The following is a 20,684-nucleotide window of genomic DNA, read 5'->3' as shown; positions in this document are numbered from 1 at the left end:
AAAAGGTAGACAACATGCATGAACATCTGGGTAATGTCAGCAGAGAGATAAAAACTGTAAAAGAAATGCTAGAAGTAAAAAACAGTAACAGAAATGAAGAATATTTTGTTGGTAGACTTGACACAGCTGAGAAAAGCATCAGTGAACTTGAAGATGGTCCAAAAGAAATTACCCAAACTGAAACACACATTGAAAACAGTGAAAAAAAAAACAAAGAACACAACATCCAAGAACTGTGGACTGCAAGACCATAGGGAATGGTGTAACACGTGTAATCGGAATACCAAAAGAAGAAGAAATATTTTAAGAAATAATACCCAAGGGTTTTCCAATATTAGTGACAGACACCAAATCACTGTTCCAAGAAGCAGAGAGACCATCAAGCAGAATTCAACAAAAACAAAAAGACCTAGATGTATTATATTTAGACTGTAGGAAACAAAAAGAAAATTTTGAAGATTCCCCAAGGAGAATAAAACACCTTACCTACAGAGAAACAAGGATAAAAACTGTGGCCAACTTCTCATCAGAAACCACACAACTAAGAATGCAGTTCAACTCAATCTTGCAAGTGTTGAAAGAATAAAACAAATAAACAAAAACCTGCCAACCTGTGTGTATATCCAGGGACAATATCCTGAAAGAGTCAAGGATAAATAAAAACAATCTCAAACGAACAACTGGGGGAATTCACTGCCAGCACCCCTGAGGTCTAGAAAAATATTAAAGTTCTTCAGGCAGCAGGAGAACGATATGGGTCAGAAAACTGGATCTACATTGATAAAAAAGAAGAGCAGCAAAAAATGAATAAATAAAAATGAGATGTAATCTTTTATTTTTCTTATTCTCTAAAAGATCGCTGTCTGTTTAAAGCACGAATAGTAACAGTGCACTGGGCGATTAGGGAATATGTAGAAGTGAAAAGTGACAACAGTGTTGAAGAGATGAGAGGGAGGATTTGGGAATATTCCATCATAAAGTACCGGCACTACACTTGAGACAATATGGTGCTATTTGAAAGTAGGCTTAGCAACTGAGATATATATTTTAAATGGAAGCATAAATGATAAGGCAATAGAGGAGATAAAATGGAATCACATAAAATGCTCGATTAAAACCAGAGAAGATGGGGACTTCCCTGGTGGTCCAGTGGTTGAGACTTTGCCTTCCAATTCAGGGGGTGTGGGTTCCATCCCTGGTCAGGGATCTAAGATCCCACATGCCTCGCAGCCAAAAAACCAAAACATAAAACAGAAGAAATATTGTAACAAATTCAATAAAGACCCTAAAAATGGTCCACATTTTAAAAAGAAGAAAAAAAACAGAGAAGGCTGAAAAGAAAATAGAAACAAATGCAACAATATACAAAGATGGTAAATATTAATCTGATTATATTAATAATTTATTTGTCAGTGGTCTGAACACACCCGCTAAAACAGAGATTGTCAGATTGATTTTTTAAAAAGTGAGACCCCACTATATGCTGTCTACTTATAAACTCTATACCGTCTACATTTAAAGAAACCTGTATATAAAGCCCAGACAGATTGAAAGTAAATATTAAAAGTAAAGATATGGAAAAAGATATACTATGCTAACACAAATCAAGATAAAACTGGAGTATCTTGTGTGAATGTCATGCAAAGCCGACCTCAGAACAAGGCATATTATCGGGGATAGAGAGGTGTGTTGCATAATGATAAAGGGGTTAATTCTCTAAGAACAAATAACAATCGTAAACATAAAGTGAATGCACTAACCACAGAGTCGAGATATGAGGCAAGACTACAGAATTGAGAGAAGAAATAGATGACAGTTACAGTTGGAGACTTCAGCCACCTCTGTCAGTACATGATAGATCAAGCAGACAGAAAATCAGTAAAGATACAGATGACCTGAAGAGCACTGTTAATCAACCAACACTGCAGAATACACATTTCTTCTGAAGAGCACAGGGGGCATTCACCAGGACAGGCTGTATTCTGGGCCAAAAAAACAATCCTTAAAAATTTTAAAGAAAAAATACAAAGTACATTCTAGACCACACAAGAATTAAAATAGAAGTCAGTAACAGAAAGATAGCTGGGGATTTCCCAAATATTTGGCACTTTAAAAATGTACTTCTCAATAACCCATGGGTCAAAAATGTCTCACAGGAAATTTAAAAATATTCTGAACTAAAAATGAAAATAAAACATCAAAATTTGTGGGATGTAGTTAAAGTGGTGCTTAGAGGGAAAATTGTAGCATCAAATGCATCTATTAGAAAAAGATATATGCATTTGATGGAACCTAACCAGCCACCTTAAGAAACTAGAGAAACAAGAATAAATTAAAGCAAAAAGAATGAAGGGAATAGTTAAAATTAGAGAAGAAATCAACTGACACTGAAAATAGGAAAACAGTAGAGAAAATCAACAAAATCAAAAGCCAGCTATTTGAAAAGACAAAAGACCAATAAAACCTGAAAAGTCAATAAAACTAATAAACCTCTAGCCAGGCTAACCAGTAGAGAGAGAATGAGATTACCTATACCAGGAAAGAAAGGGTCATCTCTACTGATGCCCTGGATGTTAAGAGAAGAATAAGAGAATTCAACAAGTGTGAAGAGCTCTGTGCCCGTAAACTCAATAACCCAGATGAAATGGACCAATTCCTTGAAAGCAAGGAGCCTTGGCTCTCCCGGAATTGCCATCTCTCTGTGCAATCGACGGTTCTCTCCTTGGCTGCATGTTGGAATCACCTGGAGACCTTGAACAGCTCTTGTTGCCTGGGCCCCCTCGTAAGCATCTTTCTGTAATCGGGGTAGGGTCTGCGCGGGGCCAGGACGCTCAGGTGTCTCCACGTTCTGACATCCTTTGAGCAAAATGGTGTTCCCTGCTCTTATGAAGCCTCTCTCTTGGTGGGTATTCCAACAGCTAAAAGCATGACATCTCCCCAATCCCAGTGCCTGGAGCTGACACTGGTTTTCATCTCCAGGCTTAGAAATGGAAAACCTTAGATTCTCAACAGCAAGATGCTTTGCTCCCAAAGTGGAAGGGATCTTTGTGAGCCTGTGTTTGATGCCGAGGTGAAGAAATCCTAAGGAAGTGGCCCCTCAGGACTCCAGCCCCACCCCGGAAGCAGGAACCCCCTGTAGACAGTATAAAGGCTCACAAAGGATAAAGTGTTTTCACGTCACTGGGCACAGAGAACCTCGGGGCCTGAAAGCAGAGGTAGTGATAAAAAATGGAAGAATGGTGCTCTCGGCTGTGGCATATCTTTAGATCTTTTATTCATATTGTGGGTGTACAATGTGGACGTTAAACCATTTTTGATGGTTTGTACTTACACCCGCGAGTGAGAGGGGAGTGGTCCCCGCTGGGAACCAGGGAACCAAGTAAGAACAGCTGAAACGGGCGAGTCGTGGGTACAGCTTGCCTGTTCCAGCTCCCAGGCCATCCTTAGCTGCTCAGCCCCCTTCCTACATAAAAATCCCTTGGAAGGAAAGAGGAGAGGAATTAGCCCCGGCTGCCAGGGCACGTGGGAAGCTTTCCGGGGCAGCCAGGCTCTCCTGAAGCGAACATGGGCCATGAACCCGGAGTCTGGGTGGAGTTGAGCATCTTCCACTCAGAGCCCCATGTGGCTCTTCCTCCTGGCCTGTGTGTTGGTGGGGGGGCGATCAATGGGGGTCGCCCCCTCAAGGCCCATCGATTTATAGCAGAGGGAACAGAAGCCATCCACGTAAAGGTCGTAGTCAGTGCACAAAGGGCACATGGAAGTGCATGGACCTGGTAGGGTGTCCGTGCCTTGTAACTGCACGATTCTTTCCTCTGGGCGCTGGCATCCAGAGCCTGGGGTTTCAGAGGTTTTAGGTGTTCTACCTCCAAGCAAAGGAGAACAATGGTGTGCGTGCAGAGAGACCAGTAGAATCCGTTAGAAAGGGGATGACCGGCCGTGGCCAAGTTTGCTGTGCCCGCGGGGAGGCACCCAGCCCCTCACCCGCCCTTGTTCTGCCTGACACACCCCTGTGTGGCCCTGGCCCTCATCTGAAGCTGATCCCCAGCCCAGTGCTCGAGGGACAGCTGCCTGAATGCCCCACGTCTCCACCCCCCATTTTATTCACCTGCTGGTGGGTACCCCTCTATAAAAACAGTGACATGGAGACCCTATAAAGAATGACAACAAATCAATAATGAAACAGAGACCTTTGTCGTTCATGCACAAAGGAAGGTGCACGAAGGACCAGGGAGCCCAGGAGATGGGCTTCTGATCATTCATCTTCAGGGGAGCACAGATGAAAATCCCTGGCACACACAGCTCCCACTTCATGCTGGAATCACTGGGCCCACGGGCTGGGACCCTCCCCCACTGTTGGGAGTGGAGAATGCTGTGATACTTTCTTATAAATGTAAACATCCATCTCCCTATTTTGCACCTAGACATCTGCCCAAGAGAAATGCACCCACATGGCCACAGAGGTTGTTCACAGCAGCATCCTTGGTCACAGCCCCAAAATGGAACAACCCAGCAAAGCTGGAAACAGCCAGGGTTGATCTCAGGGCTCCTGTGTATGGAAGATGGTTTACCAGCCGGGTCAGCTTGGTTGGGGCAGCCTGAGCCCCTCGGTTTCAAGGTCGGCAGAACCCCCTCTGTAGCTGCAGCGGGGCCCACGCCCCTGAGCTGTCGGTTCCTGGAAGCCCCTGTGCTGACCCTTCAGAACCAGTTCCCTTCATACTCTTTAGGCCACCCACGCTGCGAGCGCCACCTCTCTCCCATTGCTTCTAGAACCCCTGAGTTGTGGAATCTCCTGGCCAGAAGGGTAAGTGGTTCTGAAGCAACCAGTTGCAGCAATATTAACACCAGACAAACAGAATTCAAGGGAAAAGCCATAAAGAGCGACAAAGAATAACTACAAAGATAAGAGGGCAGCAAGAAGGAGCCATGATTAATGTAGAAGAGTAACTAGCGTGGCTGCCGATGTGAAGGGAGAAGGGTTTACCGGGGACGTCACGGACCCGCGCCCCGTGTCATCCACAGGGTGATGCTGGGAATTAAATATGCCCCTAAAGGCCAGCCTGGGGAGCCTCTGTCTGTGAAGTCAAGGAAGGCTGGAAACCCAGGAAGATATGGGGGGGCGTGGCTTTAAATCGACATTTGGGGAAATCGGAGAACAGACTCAGAATTTCCGGGCAGTGGGCCCAGGTCAGGTTGAAACCATGACCTGGCGTCGGCCCACAGCTCAGCCGTGAGATGGAGAAGTTAAGCCGCGGCGGGTCTGGAGCTGAAATCTCCCCGGGGGTGCGGGCCGTGAGGGCAGAGGTCCAGCAGGGGGTCCCCGGGCCTCGCAGCTACCCGCGCCTGCAGATGTGGCCTCCTGGTCTCATCCAGAAAGCAGCAGCATCGTTCACCGGCCCCCCAGACTATCTATCAGCCTCGACTTCAACATTCCTTCATCTCGAAAGAATTTACCAAAACAGTTATTTCCAAAGAAAGGAGATGTTTTTGCCTCACAGACGAGGAGGAATACGGTGAGTTGGTTAGGAGTACGCTGGACAGACCTCAGAGCACCACTCACGGTGTAAGGTCTTCTGGGGCGTCTGGACGTTGGGGGTCCCACCTGCAAAGGAGCAAGTTGCAAAAATGGCATGAAAAGCCCTGGTGCTTCCTGGTGTCTCCGGTGCCTCCCCCGATAGACAACATGCAGAACCCTGTCCGGAGAGGTCAGCGTTGCTTTCAGGGACCCTTGGAAGAGTTGTAATGACACTAACCTGTACCCCACCGTCGCCTGTCTTTGATGGCGGCTTGCGGTGTTGACGGTTTCTGAAACCCAGGACCCAACGTTCTGATAAGAGCTTAGATTTCTAGAAGTTTCACCAACCAGGACCCTGACCACCCAACACATCCCTGAGGTCTTATCCTGTGCGCTCAGACCAGACCAGAAGAGCCCTTCATTTTCCAAATGTGTGCTGGGGTGGCGCTGCCAGCCTGGGTGGGGAGGGGTGGGCAGTGAGGAGATCACTGGAAATCAGTTCGTTTTAAACCTTTCCAGTCAAGTGGAGCCCCTGCTGCCTGGACGGAGCACCTAACTTAATGACATTATCACACAGTGACAGTGTGCAGATCACTAGCAGCAGCATCTCAGTGAGGTTTTATCAGAACCGTCCCAGGGACTCGGGTCCCGTCACTCGTGCTTTGTAAGGAGTCCAGGCAACAAGAGGGTAGTTCGGCCGCTGGTGAAGTGAGCTGGGAAGGGCAGCAGGACGCTGCCCTTTCTTTTGGATATTTTATGAGTGTTTGGGGGAAGGAGGGCAGCAAACAGCTGTGCCTTCACAAGGAAACAGGTCTCCTGTAGCCAAGAGGACGAGGGTGTGGGAGAGACGCCCGGGCTTTGGCAGACGGGGCCTCACAACTGTCTCCTCACTTCTGGAATAAATGTGTCAGAAGCCATAGCATGTTAGAAGGCCCTGGAGCATACACCGTGGCTCCTGTGAAGTTTCTTAGTTTCTTCTTGGTCAATAAAGTTGCCATCGCCTTCCACAGCTCAGAATAATCTTCCCCATCATTTCCGGTGGTTCTTCGTGTTCTGCTCTGGTCCTCATCCCCTCCAGGAACTCAGGAGCAAAGGATGGATCGCGGTTAATGTGAACGTGATGTGCTTGGTGGCCTGCAGCAAGCTCCTTGCCATTATAAAAATTCGGTGAATAGGCAGGCCTGGAAGCTGTCTCCCCCTGGTCGAGTTCACCTCCAGACCCAGCATACCTTTCCTCTCGGGTCTGGGCAGATGTCACAGCCCTACGTGCAAACGAGGGATCTTGACTCTTCACCGTCTGTGGGTCCACCAGTGGTTGCCCCCCACCGGGCTCTGCCACCCGACTGGCAGCCCCTATGCCACTGCCACCTGCCTGGCTCCTGACGCCACCCCTGGCATCCCCTTGTTCCCAACCCTAAGTACCTCAGCCAGAGGCAGAACCTGCCCTCGCTTCCCTCCCGTGCCTGAGAGGTGGGAGCCAACTGCCAAGGTTTGTCAAAGCGCTTGAGAGAGACACACCCTCCTGAGCCGCCTTGGGAAGACAGGCCCTAAAAGGGAACAGAGATCAGGGCGGAGCTGCAGAACTGCCCTGCCGCCCACGGCCAAGGACTCTGCCCTGAAGGCCTTGGGAGCCTGCCGGTGGTTCTCACCTGCTGCTGCAGGTGCGAAAGTGGATTTTTTAAAGGAAGCGCAATGACTGACAAACGTGCAAATACGTTAAGAGCAGCAACATGGCGGAAGGTAAAAACAGAAGTGTATGTTTTTTAAATTCTCCACTGCGTGAATATCTGCAGGTGCCATTGCTGCCGAAACAAACCGACCGACAGACTAACCAAAGGGGCTGTGGGACGGGGGCGGCGGATAAACGGTGGCTTAAGTGTGAAGCCAGAACTTCCGGTCTGATGTGAAAGGCTCCCCTGGGGGGTACGACCCTTCCTTTCCCAAGTCCACTGAGCGAACACACTGGGTTTTTTATGAAAGATGCTCAGGGCAGCCCAGAAATGTCGAAGATCAAAGGCCGCATTCTCAGGCTTGGCACTGAGAAGCTCTGAACCCAGCCGGAGGGCCACCTGCCCTGGTTCTATGCCTGCTCCCTCCAGGGGCTCCAGGGCCCAAGAAGCAGAGGTGGAGCAGGCGGGGTCCCCACGCCAGGCCGACCCAGGCCACGCGGGAAGGACAGCACAGCAACCCACGTCTGAACGTGGAGCAGCACAGACGGCGTCTCTGTGCAGGCGCCATGGCCGTGAGGCCGGGACAGGTTTAGGAGGGGCTGGCAGGCAGCCAGCAAGAGCCTCATCTCCAACGGGGCCCGGAGCAGGCCCCAGCCGGTGGCCTCCAGCCCCAAGCTCAGCAACCGTGTGGGTTTATCAGCCATCAGGGGCTGCAGATCAGGCCTGAGAGCAAGTCTGGGGCAGAGAGATTCCCCCCGAGACCCAGGCACCAGGCATCAGGCTCAGGGGGTCCCAGCACCTGCCGTGCTGAGGGGAACTTGGGTGTCACTGCCCTGGGGCTTCCTCCCCACGACCAACACTGACTCCCCAGGCTGCACACACTGGGAAGGGTAAACCGAGGCATCGGCCCGATGGGAAATGACACCTGTGGGATCAACAGGTTTTTCCTGTTTACCGGCACTGAAATTCTGGACAGCGAATTAAACTATGAAGAAACAGGGGGAAACTCAGCATTTACATTTAAGACTTTGGTCTGTTCCGTCCAGTCCTTTTTGTGTGCATTATTCTCTGTATAGGCAAGATTAGGGTTTAAAATATGCCTTTTTGTAACCCATATCATGAGTACTTGTCATGTAATTGGTGGTTTGTGGTGACCTAATGTCTCACCATAGGGATATAACATGGCTATTTAATTATTCATCTTTTAAAGCATTCAGATTTTCTCCCAAATTTCCAGTCTACTAGGGAACACTGAATTTTTTTCATTTTTTACTTAAATCTTTGCTAGTCTTTGCTTCTTAAGAAACAAGCTTTTCTTAATTTCATTGGAGCATCATAATTCGTGATTATCTAGTGGCCCTGTCATGGGAAGACTTTTTAAAACAAGGGTGTTTTGTTTGCTGTGTGATTGGTTTTCTGTGCCATGGACTGGCAGGAAAATAAAAGGACCATCACGTCACCCATAATCTGAGGAAGCTTTTTGTGCACAAGACAAAGCCCAGTCATGGGGGCTCTTCTGCAGGGAACATGGGGGGCCCCCAGATTCTGTAGAGGCACCGACCCAGCACCTGACAGGTTTCCGCTAGCACAGAACGGCCACCACACATGTGCTGGGGGTGTCACACACATGGTGAAAGCGGCCACACACACGGGGCAGACATCGGCCAGCCTGCGTCCACTGTTGGGTCCAAAGGGCCCAAACATTCATTTTTGTTCCTAAAAATTTTTCTCGTCCCCAAGGGATATTTAAAGAGAAAGGTCTGATTTTTCCTCTCCTGGGTTTTAAAATCTTTAATCTCCTCCTTATTTGTTTCCAGAAAGGAAGCAGGACTTTTGCGTAATGAATGAAATGATGGAAATAGTTTCCGTTCGTGAGCACCTGTTAGGATCCAGGAGGCAGGTGCTCTGTCACTCGACACCGAACCTGAATTCCCCATCTCTCATTCTCCATCAATGGAGTCATATGCAGACGTGCTTAGCAGGGAGTGTCTGCAACTTACCCTGACACGCATCCAAAAGAAAAAAGATGGGTTGATGGATGGATAGAGAGCTGGATAGATGAAGCTAATAACATTAACAAAATGCTAATAGTGAACTGAAGGGGTTGATATGCTCGCTGCAGGTTCTTTTACCTTTTCTGTGTGTTTGAACATCTTCCTAACACATTGTTATATTAAGGGTACGTTTATGGAAACCAGTATTAACAACAGTCATTCTCTGTGGTGTCAGGAAGAAGTAAGGCCAGGCAAGTGAGTTGTTGGCGTGGAGCTCGACATGGAGCAGTAAGTCAGGGCGTCCTCTGCTGACATTGTCACAACACCCACTAGACAGGTGTTATAACTCTGCTTTAGGGAGAAAAGTAAAATTGGACACTCAGAAATAGCCAGTAGGGCTTCCCTGGTGGCGCAGTGGTTGAGAGTCCGCCTGCCGATGCGGACACAGGTTCGTGCCCCGGTCCGGGAAGATCCCACATGCCGCGGAGCGGCTGGGCCCGTGAGCCATGGTCGCTGAGCCTGCGCGTCCCGAGCCCGTGCTCCGCAACGGGAGAGGCCACAACAGTGAGAGGCTCGCGTACCGCAAAAGGGCTGAGCGAGTTCCCTGTCAGTGCTGGTTTGAGCAGGTGTGCCGGCCCCTCCCCCCGCCCCCCCCCCCCCACCCCCGGCTCTCGGGGACGGAGCCCGGGAACGTGCCCCTGCACCAGACAGGCCTCTCACCTGCCCCATCCACACCCTGCCTTTTAAATAAACGGCTTATCTCAGACCAGTTTAGCTCTGCAGAAAATGGACAAAGGGGTGCAGGGCTGGCGGCTTCCCTGAGCCCAGTCACCCACCAACACCCATCAACATCTCATGTGGGGCTCGTCTGTCCCCCAGGTAAAGGCCAGTGTTGCTGCCCCATTGTACTCTAAGTGCTCTGTCCAGATCGCCTTAGCGGTTGCCTGATGCCCTCTTTCTGCCCCTGGGTGCCAGCCAGGATGCACGCAGCATCTGGCGGTCAGGCCTCCTCAGGATCCTCTGGGCTGTGACACGTCTTAGGCGTCCCCTGTTTCTGATGACTTTGACACCTGTGAGGAGACCTGGTGGGGTACGGTGTGGGATGTCCCTCTATCGGGACTTGTTTGATGCTTTCCTCCTGCTTAGACCGGGGTTATGGGTTTGTGGAGGAGGAGCATGGAGGTGAAGGTCAGTGCTGCGTCCCATCAACATGACCGGTCACTTCGGATGCTGACCCTGGTCGCCTGGCTGTGGTCGTGCCTGTCGGGTTTCTTCACGGCAAAGGTCACTCTTCCTCCCGCCGTCCATTCCGTCCTCTGTCCTAGGAAGTCACTGCGCAGCCCACCCTCAAAGGGTGGGACTTGTTCTTTACTTCCCTGAGGCCGGAGGACCTACATAGATTATTTGGAATTTGTCTATATGGGAGATTTGTCTATTCTCCCCAGTGAACTGATTCATCCAATCATTTATTTATATCAGTATGGACCCTTGGATGTTTATTTTACACTTTGGCTTATAATCCAATACTACATTATTTATTTTGTCACTTTGGCCATAGGGAGCATTTCCTGCGCCCCCCTGACATGCCCCCATCCTTTTGATCTTGGAGTATTTTTCCTTTTTTGTACTATAAAATGTCATCCCAGGCTCATCTTGTATATCACCTGCCTGAGTCCTAAAATCAGCCACTTCCCCATGGAGTTCTGACCCCTTTTATTGGAAAATGGTTTTAGAAACCACTATCTGGGCACTGGGTGTGCTTGTTGCTACTGGGGTGTCATTGATTCTGGGTTTGCTCAGTAACAGAGCTAGGAAATAGGAAATACACGTGTGTGTACTCGCATGTTATTAGTTCTATATGTAGAAATACATGTGTCTACATCTTTGTATAGAGAGATATTTCCATCTGTATAATTATTTTTGTATTATCCATCTGTGCCTGTATGAAGCTAGACATGAGTTCATACTAATTAGTCACGGGGGAAACCAAGGCAGGCTTCTCTCGAGCAGAGCCCCATGGCCAGCATACGGGGGAGGCCTGAGCTATGGGAAGCGAAGCACTGGGCGGGGCCTCTCAGGAACCGCGGGTCCTGGGGCTCCTCTAACCTCAGCTGGAGGATGGAAACAAGGTCACACAGGCTTCTGCACAGGGTGGCACAGGGGCCGTTGCTCATACTGAGGTTTTTTGTTGTGTTTCCTACAAAATGACCTTGATGACAGGGGCCCTCAGACACCATCATGGGTAACTCCCCGCCCCCACAGTGACCCAGGCCAAGGCCAGGTGAAGGGGCTTGGTGCTAGCACCCAGGGGAGCCTGTGTTCCCATCTGGTTTTACTCAAGCACAGGGGGTACATTTGTTTCATAGCTGATCTGTCTGCCATTCAGACCTAACTCACAAGATTTATTTTTTTTTCATGGCTTAAAATAGAAGGGTTGCTTTAAAAGGGGGAGGGGAGGTCATAAAAATGCTCCTGGAAGTAAAGCACGTAAGGAAAGAAGCGTGCATGTGGGTCTGAGTGAGCCCTGGCCTGAGAGGCTTTCCCTCCTCCCCATGGAGCCTGCTAAACCACCACGTGGCCCCCTCCTCCAGCGCAGCCCCGGGTACCCGTCAGCACACAGCAAGCGGTAGACAGTCATAAATAAGGGAAATAAGCTTTGCAATGATGCAAAGAAATGTAATCCAGCCCGACAGATATTGGTGCAGGAGGAAAAATGAGCCATAAAATACCCAGAGTGCTATAAATTTCCAGAGAGATGGTTGTGGAGGAGAGAGGGTGTCTGTCACACTCCTCAGAGGCGGGGGTCTGGCGCCGGCCTTTGTGTTCTGCCGAGGCCATCCCGGCTGTGCCGGGACCCAGCTCCTCGACCGGAGCGGAACCACGTGTCTGTGGAAGACGTGGATGTGGACTCCTCCAACCTTAGCGATTCCTGCCCCTAAAATAAGCGACCGTAAGAAAAACAAAGCAAAGGGGATTCCGTGGCCGTCCAGTAGTTAGGGTTCAGCGCTTTCACTGCCGGTGCCCAGGTTCGACTTCTAGTCGGGGAATTAAGATTCCGCAAGCCACGCGGCTAAAAGAAAAAAGAAAGAAAAACAAAGGAGGGATATATTGCAGAGAAAGTCATGTTTTTCCTGAAACTCAAACAACAGTGGGTATTTTACAGCCAAAGGAAATGAGGACTTTGACAAAAGCTTGTGGTAAACTCAGTCCAGGACCAGACCCTGGGAGCATCGTCTCCCGGGGTTCTGGGAGGTGTCCCCCAGCAAAGATGGAATGCAGGACCTTGCCACATGTCACGGAGGCCTGGGGCCCAGCATCAGTCCCTGATAGGTTCCATCTGCGAGGGATGCCAGTGGACCCCAGACCACGACGCCCACTCCACACCCCGGGTCCAAAGGCCCCCCTTCATCTGCAGATTTCATGGACATTGCCCTCTCACAGGGTCACCCCAACCTCCTTCATCTCCACCTGACACTGAGCTACCAAAATAAATTCACGGTTAAATGCACAGAGGCAGGTGTGTGTGGAGCAGTTTCCTGAGCGCGGGGAAACCCCCGACCTCAGCACTGATGCCTGAACGGCCCTGCAGGGTTTCCACCTCCTTTGGGTTCATCCCGCCCACCACACCGCAGGCTTCTTCTCCTCCCCGCTCCCCGTGGGACTCTCTGCCCGTTTCTCCTGGGTCTGTGCTGCCCACCATGGTGGCCCCCAACATTTGGCTACATCCCAGTGGTGAGCACTGGGATGGAGACTTGGGAGCCCCAGGGGCCTCCCCTCCTCAGGGGGCAGGGACAGCCCCATGGACATATAATAGATGAGTTAGGGGTGAAAATGGTGTGAAGGACAATCAAAAAGGCCCAGCAAATGCAGAGGCAGAGAGCAGCGTGGAGAGGAAGCCGGCTCTCGCTCACTGAATCTCACCTGCATCCGCCTGTAGGGAATCAGCATCTTCCTTTCCTTTTCTCTTACTTTCCTTCTCTGGTTCTGATATCAAGATTTTACTAGTTTCACGAAATGGGTTTCTCTATTCTTTATAGATGGTTCCTATTTGTTCATTTAACTCTTGGTAGAATCATTTCTAAAATCATCTTAGGGTGTAAAAGTAAATTGTTTTAACTGTGTTTTCTTCCAGTTACTGACCCTCCCCAAGGACACCACCAATCTGGCTCCTTTGCCAACAGTGTAGATGACTTTGGCCTGTTTTGTACTCTATGCAATAGACTCCTGTGTCTGGCTTCTTCTGTTCAACGTCATGTTCCTGAGATTTATTTCATTACCATATTGCGTACCATTGTCATTTATCCCTTTACTGTGGTTGGATGTTGGGATGACTTCCAGGTCGGGGCTCTGATGGTCGGTATGGCTACGGACATGCTTGTAGGTGTCCTTGGTGCACAAATGCATCGTTTCTGTTGAGTATTTGCCGGGAGTGGAACACTTGTATCGTGTGTGTGTCTGTATGTCCAGCTGTAAGCAGTGTTGCGTTTCCCAAGTAGTGACAGGACTTCATACTCTCAGCAGGACCAGATGAGAGTGTGGATTTCCACTGTGTCTCTCTTCACTTTGAGCCATTCTTGGGTGGCAGATAGCACTGTTCTTTTACAATGTACCGGGTGGGGTATGCCTGAGCCGTTCCTGGGAAGGAGGGGTGTGGTCTCTCCCCACCCCCAGGCTGCCACCATGGGGTCTGCCACTTTGGGTTGAGGCATGGCGAGTGGAGACAGATGGGGGTAGAAAAGTCTCACCCACTCACATCACCATGGGGGCCTCACGCCTGCAAAGGGTGTGCAGCTCTTTTCCTCATCCAGGCATTTGGCGGGTTCTCTGCAGACCCCACACACACACTCGTACACTCTGCCTCCTCGACTAGAGTTTGGAATTTTCCTCGGGGGTCTGCTTGCCCCTCCGTTGGGCTCTGTCGGACACGGTCTAAGATAGCCCGGGCAGCCTGCGTCTGCCCCAGGAAGTACCCACTCCTCCCCTGACCGACGGGAGAGCTGGCCCGTCCCCCCAGAGAGCGCTGACCCCGGCTCCCCCCGTGACGCTGCTGCCCAGCCCACCCCTGCCTTCTGGGTCGTCCAGGCGGGAAGGGTCTCCTGCCCTCCATGCAGGGGACACACGTCAAGACAGACGCCCAGTGTCCCGTCGGAGCTGCTCTCAGTGGGACTGAAGGGGGAGGCGGCGCCTACGCCCCTCATGGAGAGAACCCGGACTCGCATTCTGGTCCCTCAGATCCCCTCCCCGCCTCCACACACCCGGCCCCTTGTCCCCTCGGGGGGCGGGGGGATGGAGGGCTTCAGAACCTCTAATTCGGTTCCGTTCTCATTTTGGAAGTTGGCAAACGCGGCTGTGCAGCCCTGTCGCCATCCTGGGCCGTTGTCTGTCATGATGTCACACCTCTAGCTGTTGCAAGTGAGCAAAGGCAGGAAGGAAGGAAAGGGCTGAGGGAGGAGTAAGGACCTGGGCCCCCCGAGCCGAGGGCCAGACAAACCTCTCAGGTGAGCCAGGCCTCAGGTGGGAGGGAGGCGGCGCGCACTGGGAAGGGGGTGAGGATGGCCACAGGTCAGGGCCAGACTGGACGCACCAGAAGCACCAGAAGAAAGGGGGCCTGCCACCTGTCAGACCAGGAGACGAGCCTGCTATGAAACCAGCCCCTAAATGCTCCCAATCGCCACAGAGGGAGGAAGTGTCAGAGGATAAGGGCAGCCGAGGATGTGAATTTGACTTCGTTCCCCTGCAAACGGGTCATTTCTCACCCTAGAAACCTGCACAAAACGAGCTTGAAATGTGTCTGAGGACCTTCCCGACTTCTGATGGCCAGTTCCTCCGCGTGGGTGCTTGACCTAGAGCCGTCCCAGCCTCAGAGGCTGAAGGGGGCAGCACCTGGGACGGACCTCACGCTGTATCTGGATCACGGCTCTGATGGTCAATTCTGGCCTAAGCACATTGGTCCCAGCTGTGCGTTCTCTGTTTCTATGATTTTTATTTCCTCCATTTAAATAACACTTCATTCAAGGGAGGGAGTCAGTGTTTCCATGAGTTTTAGCACCAATATTTTACTTCTGCTCTTGAATTTAAAGTTGGGTTTTCTACATAGCTTTAAAACCAGGTGAGTGAGGGTAGTTATTTACCTAAAGAACCAGAGTACATGTTTGAATGTGGAATACCCCAGTGGGCTATGCGTGAGCTCAGCACGTCCTGGGTAGGTTGGGGGACGTTTCCCCAGGTCAGGGAGGTGGCTGCACCCAGTCCCCAGCGAGCGGTGTCTCGGGGGCCCAGGCACTCCTCGACTCTGACCTCCAGCTCTTCGACCTGAGTTAAGACTGTCTCCCTCGCCTGTGACTTATACTCCAAGCAGCGTCCATGAGGGTGGACAGCACACTCTCTGGGTCCCTCTGAGCCCCTGGCACACAGAAGATGCTGCCCAGAACCAGGCCAGTCACCTGCACTTTCTATTTTCTGAGCAAAAGACCTCAAAAAAGAAAGGAACGAACTTCACTTGGTGATCTCTGGCCAAAAGGGCAGGGAAGGAAAACCAGCTGCAGGGATGTTCCGAGCCTGGGGGGAGTGGGACAGCCGTTTGCAGACAGGGCCCGAGGGGCTGTCCGGTGACACACACTGTGCCCCTCCCTCTGCCCAATGCGGCAGCCCTGGGGTCGGCCTCTGGGATCACAGAGGCCACACGGACAGAAAGCTGCCCGTGGGGATCCCCTCAGGATGAGCTTCAGCGGGACCCCCATCTGTCACTGCCCCAAGGCTGCATCCCCCGAGATTCTGCTCTTCCTGGAAGGAGGGGCCACCCACTGTGTCGTCCTGTGTGTGCGTCCTTCTTCACAAGAGTTTCCTTTCAGCTGTGCAAACGTCAGCCAAGCCCCAGCCGCAGCCCCACTTCTGTGCAGGGGCCCCAGGAGCTGGTCCCCAGAGACCGTGAGGCCAGGCCGCTATCTGGGAGGGGACCCTAGGTGGACCCGAGGGCTGCGGGAACGCAAGGAAGGAGCGGGTGCGTCCCGGTAGGGGGACGCTGTGAGCTCCTGCCTCAGCCCACAACACAGCCAGGACGTCAAGAGGCTGCAGCCCAGGCCCCTCCAGGCCCAGGCAGAGTCACCCACCGAGGGGCTCCCAAACCCCTAACCCCGGAACCTGGGAGAGGTTAGCGGCTTGTTCTTGATTTAAGCTGCCCGGCTGGGGATGATGTAGGTCAGCAGAGGACAGTGAGCCCACCCGTCAGGAGAGAGGATGGAGCGCCCGGATTCGGTCCCACACCCGCGGGTCAGGCCGTCCAGGGCGGCCCTCGGGGAGCCCAGCCAATGCAGGCATTATAAGCAGCTCACCGGGGCTTCCAGCCGTGCATGGACCCAGATGAGACGGGCAGCCCTTGGAGTTGGGAGCTCCCCGCGGGGTGCGAATGCCCGGCCCGGCCTCCCGGTCTGTCTGTCTGTCTGTGGCTCCTGCAGCAGAGCCCCGGCTGGGCTGGGGCTGGGGGGCCCACCCTGACAGAGGCCGGGGGCCAGCAGGGAGGGGCCTGGAGAGTTTGGGGTGAACTCAGCTGAGACGTAGTTACTGTTGTCCTGGGAGCTTCGTGCTCACGTTCTCTTCACTCCGCTTCATCAAAGATCGTCCACAGGGAACCCTCAGGCTCACTTCCAAGCCCAAAAACTGGGGACGAGGCCATAAAACTGGCCCTGAAGAAACATAAGTTAGAGGAAAAAATAAAAGGACACGAGCAGACCGGAGGCCCTTCTCCACCTGACGTCTCATCAGGTCGGGGGCAGAGCTGCGGAGGACGGAAAGTCATCTCCTAGTGACCTCTGAGTCTGGGACCTCGGTGTCTGAGTAAACAGGATGCCATCTCCCATCCTGCCCACAAAAGTAGAAATACACTCAACACGCATGGAAATGGGATCCGGTGAGAGTCCGGTTTCCGGAGATGGGTCCTGAGGGGGTCAGGACGTCCCACACGGGGAGTGGGCTCTGCCTTTGCCCTGACGAGGAGGACCCCGCCCTGCCGGGGGTCAGCCCTCCTCAGCGCCCCATGACGCTCCGGGGGCACCTGCCCTGCTGGCCTCCACCCTCATCTGCCATCACTCAGGGGGCATCAGCCGTGATGCCACAGCTGGATCACATGATGGTCCCCACAGCCCGGGGCCTCCCTTGTCGAGGGGACAAGGAGGAGGGGGCTGGCAGTGGTGGAGGTGGACTCCAGCACAAGACGCCAAATCAGGGCTTCCCTGGTGGCGCAGTGGTTGAGAGTCCGCCTGCCGATGCAGGGGACACGGGTTCGTGCCCCAGTCCGGGAAGATCCCACATGCCGCGGAGCGGCTGGGCCCGTGAGCCATGGCCGCTGAGTCTGCGCGTCCAGAGCCTGTGCTCCGCAATGGGAGAGGCCGCAGCAGTGAAAGGCCCGCGTAGCGCAAAAACAAAACAAAACAAAACGCCATATCAGACACAACACCCGAAACCTCCATGTTCCCAGCTGCCTCATGACCCCGAGGCAACATGAATCTTACTAAACTAACACCTCACTATGCAATCGGGTGACCAGAAATAGAGGCGCTGGTCTCACCTCGAGTTATTTCACTGGTGGATGAATTTTCCGGCCCCGCCATGGCAGGGAGGGGGCATCGGGCACGCAGATTCCCGCGCCGCCGGCTGAGGGGCGGAGTCTCAGTACCCGCAGTCCACTGAGGGATCTTACGCCGCGGGGCTCCTCTCCGGGTAACGAGGGCTACCGTTTCCTTCCCCACACCGCCGTACACTGTAAGGACCAGAGGAGGTAATTGTGAACACACTTTAGAAAACTGTTCACGTATCTTTACCGGGCAGAAGGGGGCCGCTGAGCTGTGACGTCCCCGCCCTCGCGTCCTGGTGCCTGAGACCTGGGACTCCCGTGGCTGGTGCTCAGCTGACAACTGCCGGCCTGGGTATCCCTAGGGCTTCGCTTTCTTTCCCTTAAGCTTTGACTGCCTTGCAGGACAGGGGGGAGCAGTGGTGAGCGACAGCCCCCCGCCTTCCCTGCACAACTCCCCCTCGGTGAGTCCCCTCTCGGTTCACCTTGCTCATCCTGGCCCCCTTTTTCCTCTCCCTCCTCCCGCTGCAGACGAACAAAGCCGTGGCCAAGGGGGACTTTCACCAGGCCAGCACCAGCTCCCGGCGGGCCCTCTTCCTGGCCGTGCTCTCAATCACCATCGGGACCGGCATCTACGTGGGCGTGGCCGTGGCCCTCATCGCCTACCTCTCCAAGAGCAACCACCTATGAGCCTCCCCGGGCGCATGCGCATGAAGAGCCTGGGCCAGTTGTGTGCGGGTGCAGAGGAGCAGGCCTGGCAAGGGTGGACACACAGGTAGACGCACCTGCGTGATGCTGTACAGTGTAAGTCATCGCCAACGACACCATAAAGCCCTGGGACCTTCTGCCCATGGATTCCTTTTGTTTTCACCCTTTCATATCGTTTTCACAGCACTGTGCAGAGCATGGGACAGATGGGCACTGCTAACCCTTCTAAATGGAAGCTCCATAGATCCCGACCCTCGCGGCTGTCTCTGGATGGATTCTGGTGGATTAACGCTGGTGCCAGTGCCTGGAATGCCATAACATTAGCAATAGACGAACAGGAACATGTGTTTATTTTTATGGAATATGTTGCAACAGGCAGGGGGCAGGGGACACGTGCTCTTCTGTCTGTGGCCCCACCTGACTCCTCTGGCACTGCCCCCCAGGCCACGTGCCTTTCCTGCAGGAAGGCAACGGGCTGGGTGGCAAGAGAGACAGAGCAGCTGCTGGCAGGACCCCCAGCTGTCACGGCTCTCCAGAGGGGTCCAGCCCTGAGAATGCAGAGCCAGAGTCGTTCCCAGGCCCAGAGTGTCACTCCCTCCACACTGTCCCCAGCCTAGGAACGTCAGGCCTCCTCTGGAACGTGTCCATACTCCGCAGCCACCACGCGGCAATATGCAATCCTGGGGCCTCGTTGACCTGGGGCCCAGGGCAGGCCGGCCCCTCCCCAGACTCCTCCCAGAAGGACCCAGGTTTTCTCTAGGAACTCCAGGCCAAGGAGCCAAGACGCCCCCTCAGTGTAAGGACGCGCGCAGGGGGATGCTTCTACCCGCCTGCGCTGACATTCGCCTTGGAGATGACAGTGACACTAGTGATCTTACAGAGGACACGAACCTTCTCTGTCAACTAAATGAACAGCTATTTTCTTGTCATTTTTTTTAAGTGCAACTATTGCTTCATGCTGCTTTAGTTATCAGATGAATGCTGAGAAATACGTAATCACAGACATTTTAATACCATTTCATTGCTGTTTCACGAGTGTTCATTGTTGAACAAAAGTTACCTTTTACCTTTTTGCTTAAGGCTTTTCTTTCTGATTAATATCAACCCTTGGGTTTCACTAATACCTTTTCCTCGTTAAAGTAGCTGCAGAGCCGCCAGGGCTCAGCTGCTGAAGCAGTAGCAGGGGGTCCTGAGATGAGAATCACAGCATCCCCAGCTGCTGACGTTCCCACTTGAACACATTAGTAAATATTATTATACCGATACCCTCAGTGGACACAGAGGCCGTCTCTCTAGGGCAGTGGTTCCACCCACAGCATTTACAACATCCCTGCTGCCTGGGTCCCAGCCCCAGAAATCTTATGTGATTGATCAGGGGTGCAGCCTGGTGATTACAAAGTGCAGCAGAAATTAAGAACCACTGTCCTGGAATAAGGACTCAGGTTTGATCCCCGCACTTGCCTCTCTTCTCCTCGACCTTAAACACTTAATATTCTGAAAATTATTAGCACTGCTTTCCTGGGTCTAATCCGAGATCCATCAGCCACTTGCATCTATGGATGCACCAAAAACACGCTCTAAGCAGGACACAGGGAAGATGCCCAGACATCCCGGGATGAGTCAGAGGAACCTGGTGAGAGAGGGCGGATTTGGAACCAAACCAATCTGGGTTTTTTAGCTGTCTGATCCTGGGCAGGTGGGCGCACTTCTCTGGACCTCATCTCTAGGGGAGAGTGACTGGTTAGGCCACCTCCTTGGACAGCCGGTAGGGGAAGCGTGGAGGCCAGGCCCGGCCGCAGGCATGCAGAGATGGGCGGTCCCCGTCACTCAGGCCCTGAGGGTACGTCCACCGGCTGGTTTGTGCCCTCCTGTCTATTCAGCCCAATCTCTTGGGTTTATTCATCATGAGCTATTGTGTGAAATGGTCTTTGTATGTGTCCTAAATTGTCCATTTTTAGTTCAAGAGGTGCCCAAAGTTGCCTATCTTTGGATTTGATTATGTCCTCTCCCCCATCTCCTCCGCCACCATCAGGGGGCTCTACGCCAGCCCCTCTGGGCTCCTGGACCCCCTTCCCGTCTCCCCCTGGCCTCCGTTTAAAATGTTTAGCCCTCCCCATATCCTCTCGGTTCCTCCAGGCCTCCCCAGGACCCGCACCACAACCACACGTGGTGCCTTGGGCGGGGTCCAGCCTGTCCGAGGACAACTGACCGGCCGCATGTGGCCCCGCAGCTCA

General features: G+C 52.6%; 1 protein-coding gene across 1 annotated transcript in view; it reads left to right on the top strand.

Moving 5' to 3' along the window:
• The window catches only part of SYNDIG1 (synapse differentiation inducing 1), a 121,495-nt gene extending 101,823 nt beyond the window's left edge, over window positions 1-19,672 (top strand). The window contains exon 4 of the mRNA XM_029220408.1: window positions 18,274-19,672. Within this exon, the coding sequence (XP_029076241.1) occupies window positions 18,274-18,432 (159 nt within the window). The 3' untranslated portion in view covers window positions 18,433-19,672. The remainder of the gene's footprint in view (window positions 1-18,273) is intronic.
• Window positions 19,673-20,684: the final 1,012 nt, after the last annotated feature.

Source organism: Monodon monoceros, unplaced genomic scaffold (assembly GCF_005190385.1).
Source record: "Monodon monoceros isolate NGI ecotype Baffin Bay Population unplaced genomic scaffold, NGI_Narwhal_1 Super_Scaffold_13, whole genome shotgun sequence".
Classification (NCBI taxonomy): Eukaryota; Metazoa; Chordata; class Mammalia; order Artiodactyla; family Monodontidae; genus Monodon; species Monodon monoceros.
This window is presented reverse-complemented; position numbering and strand designations above follow the sequence as displayed.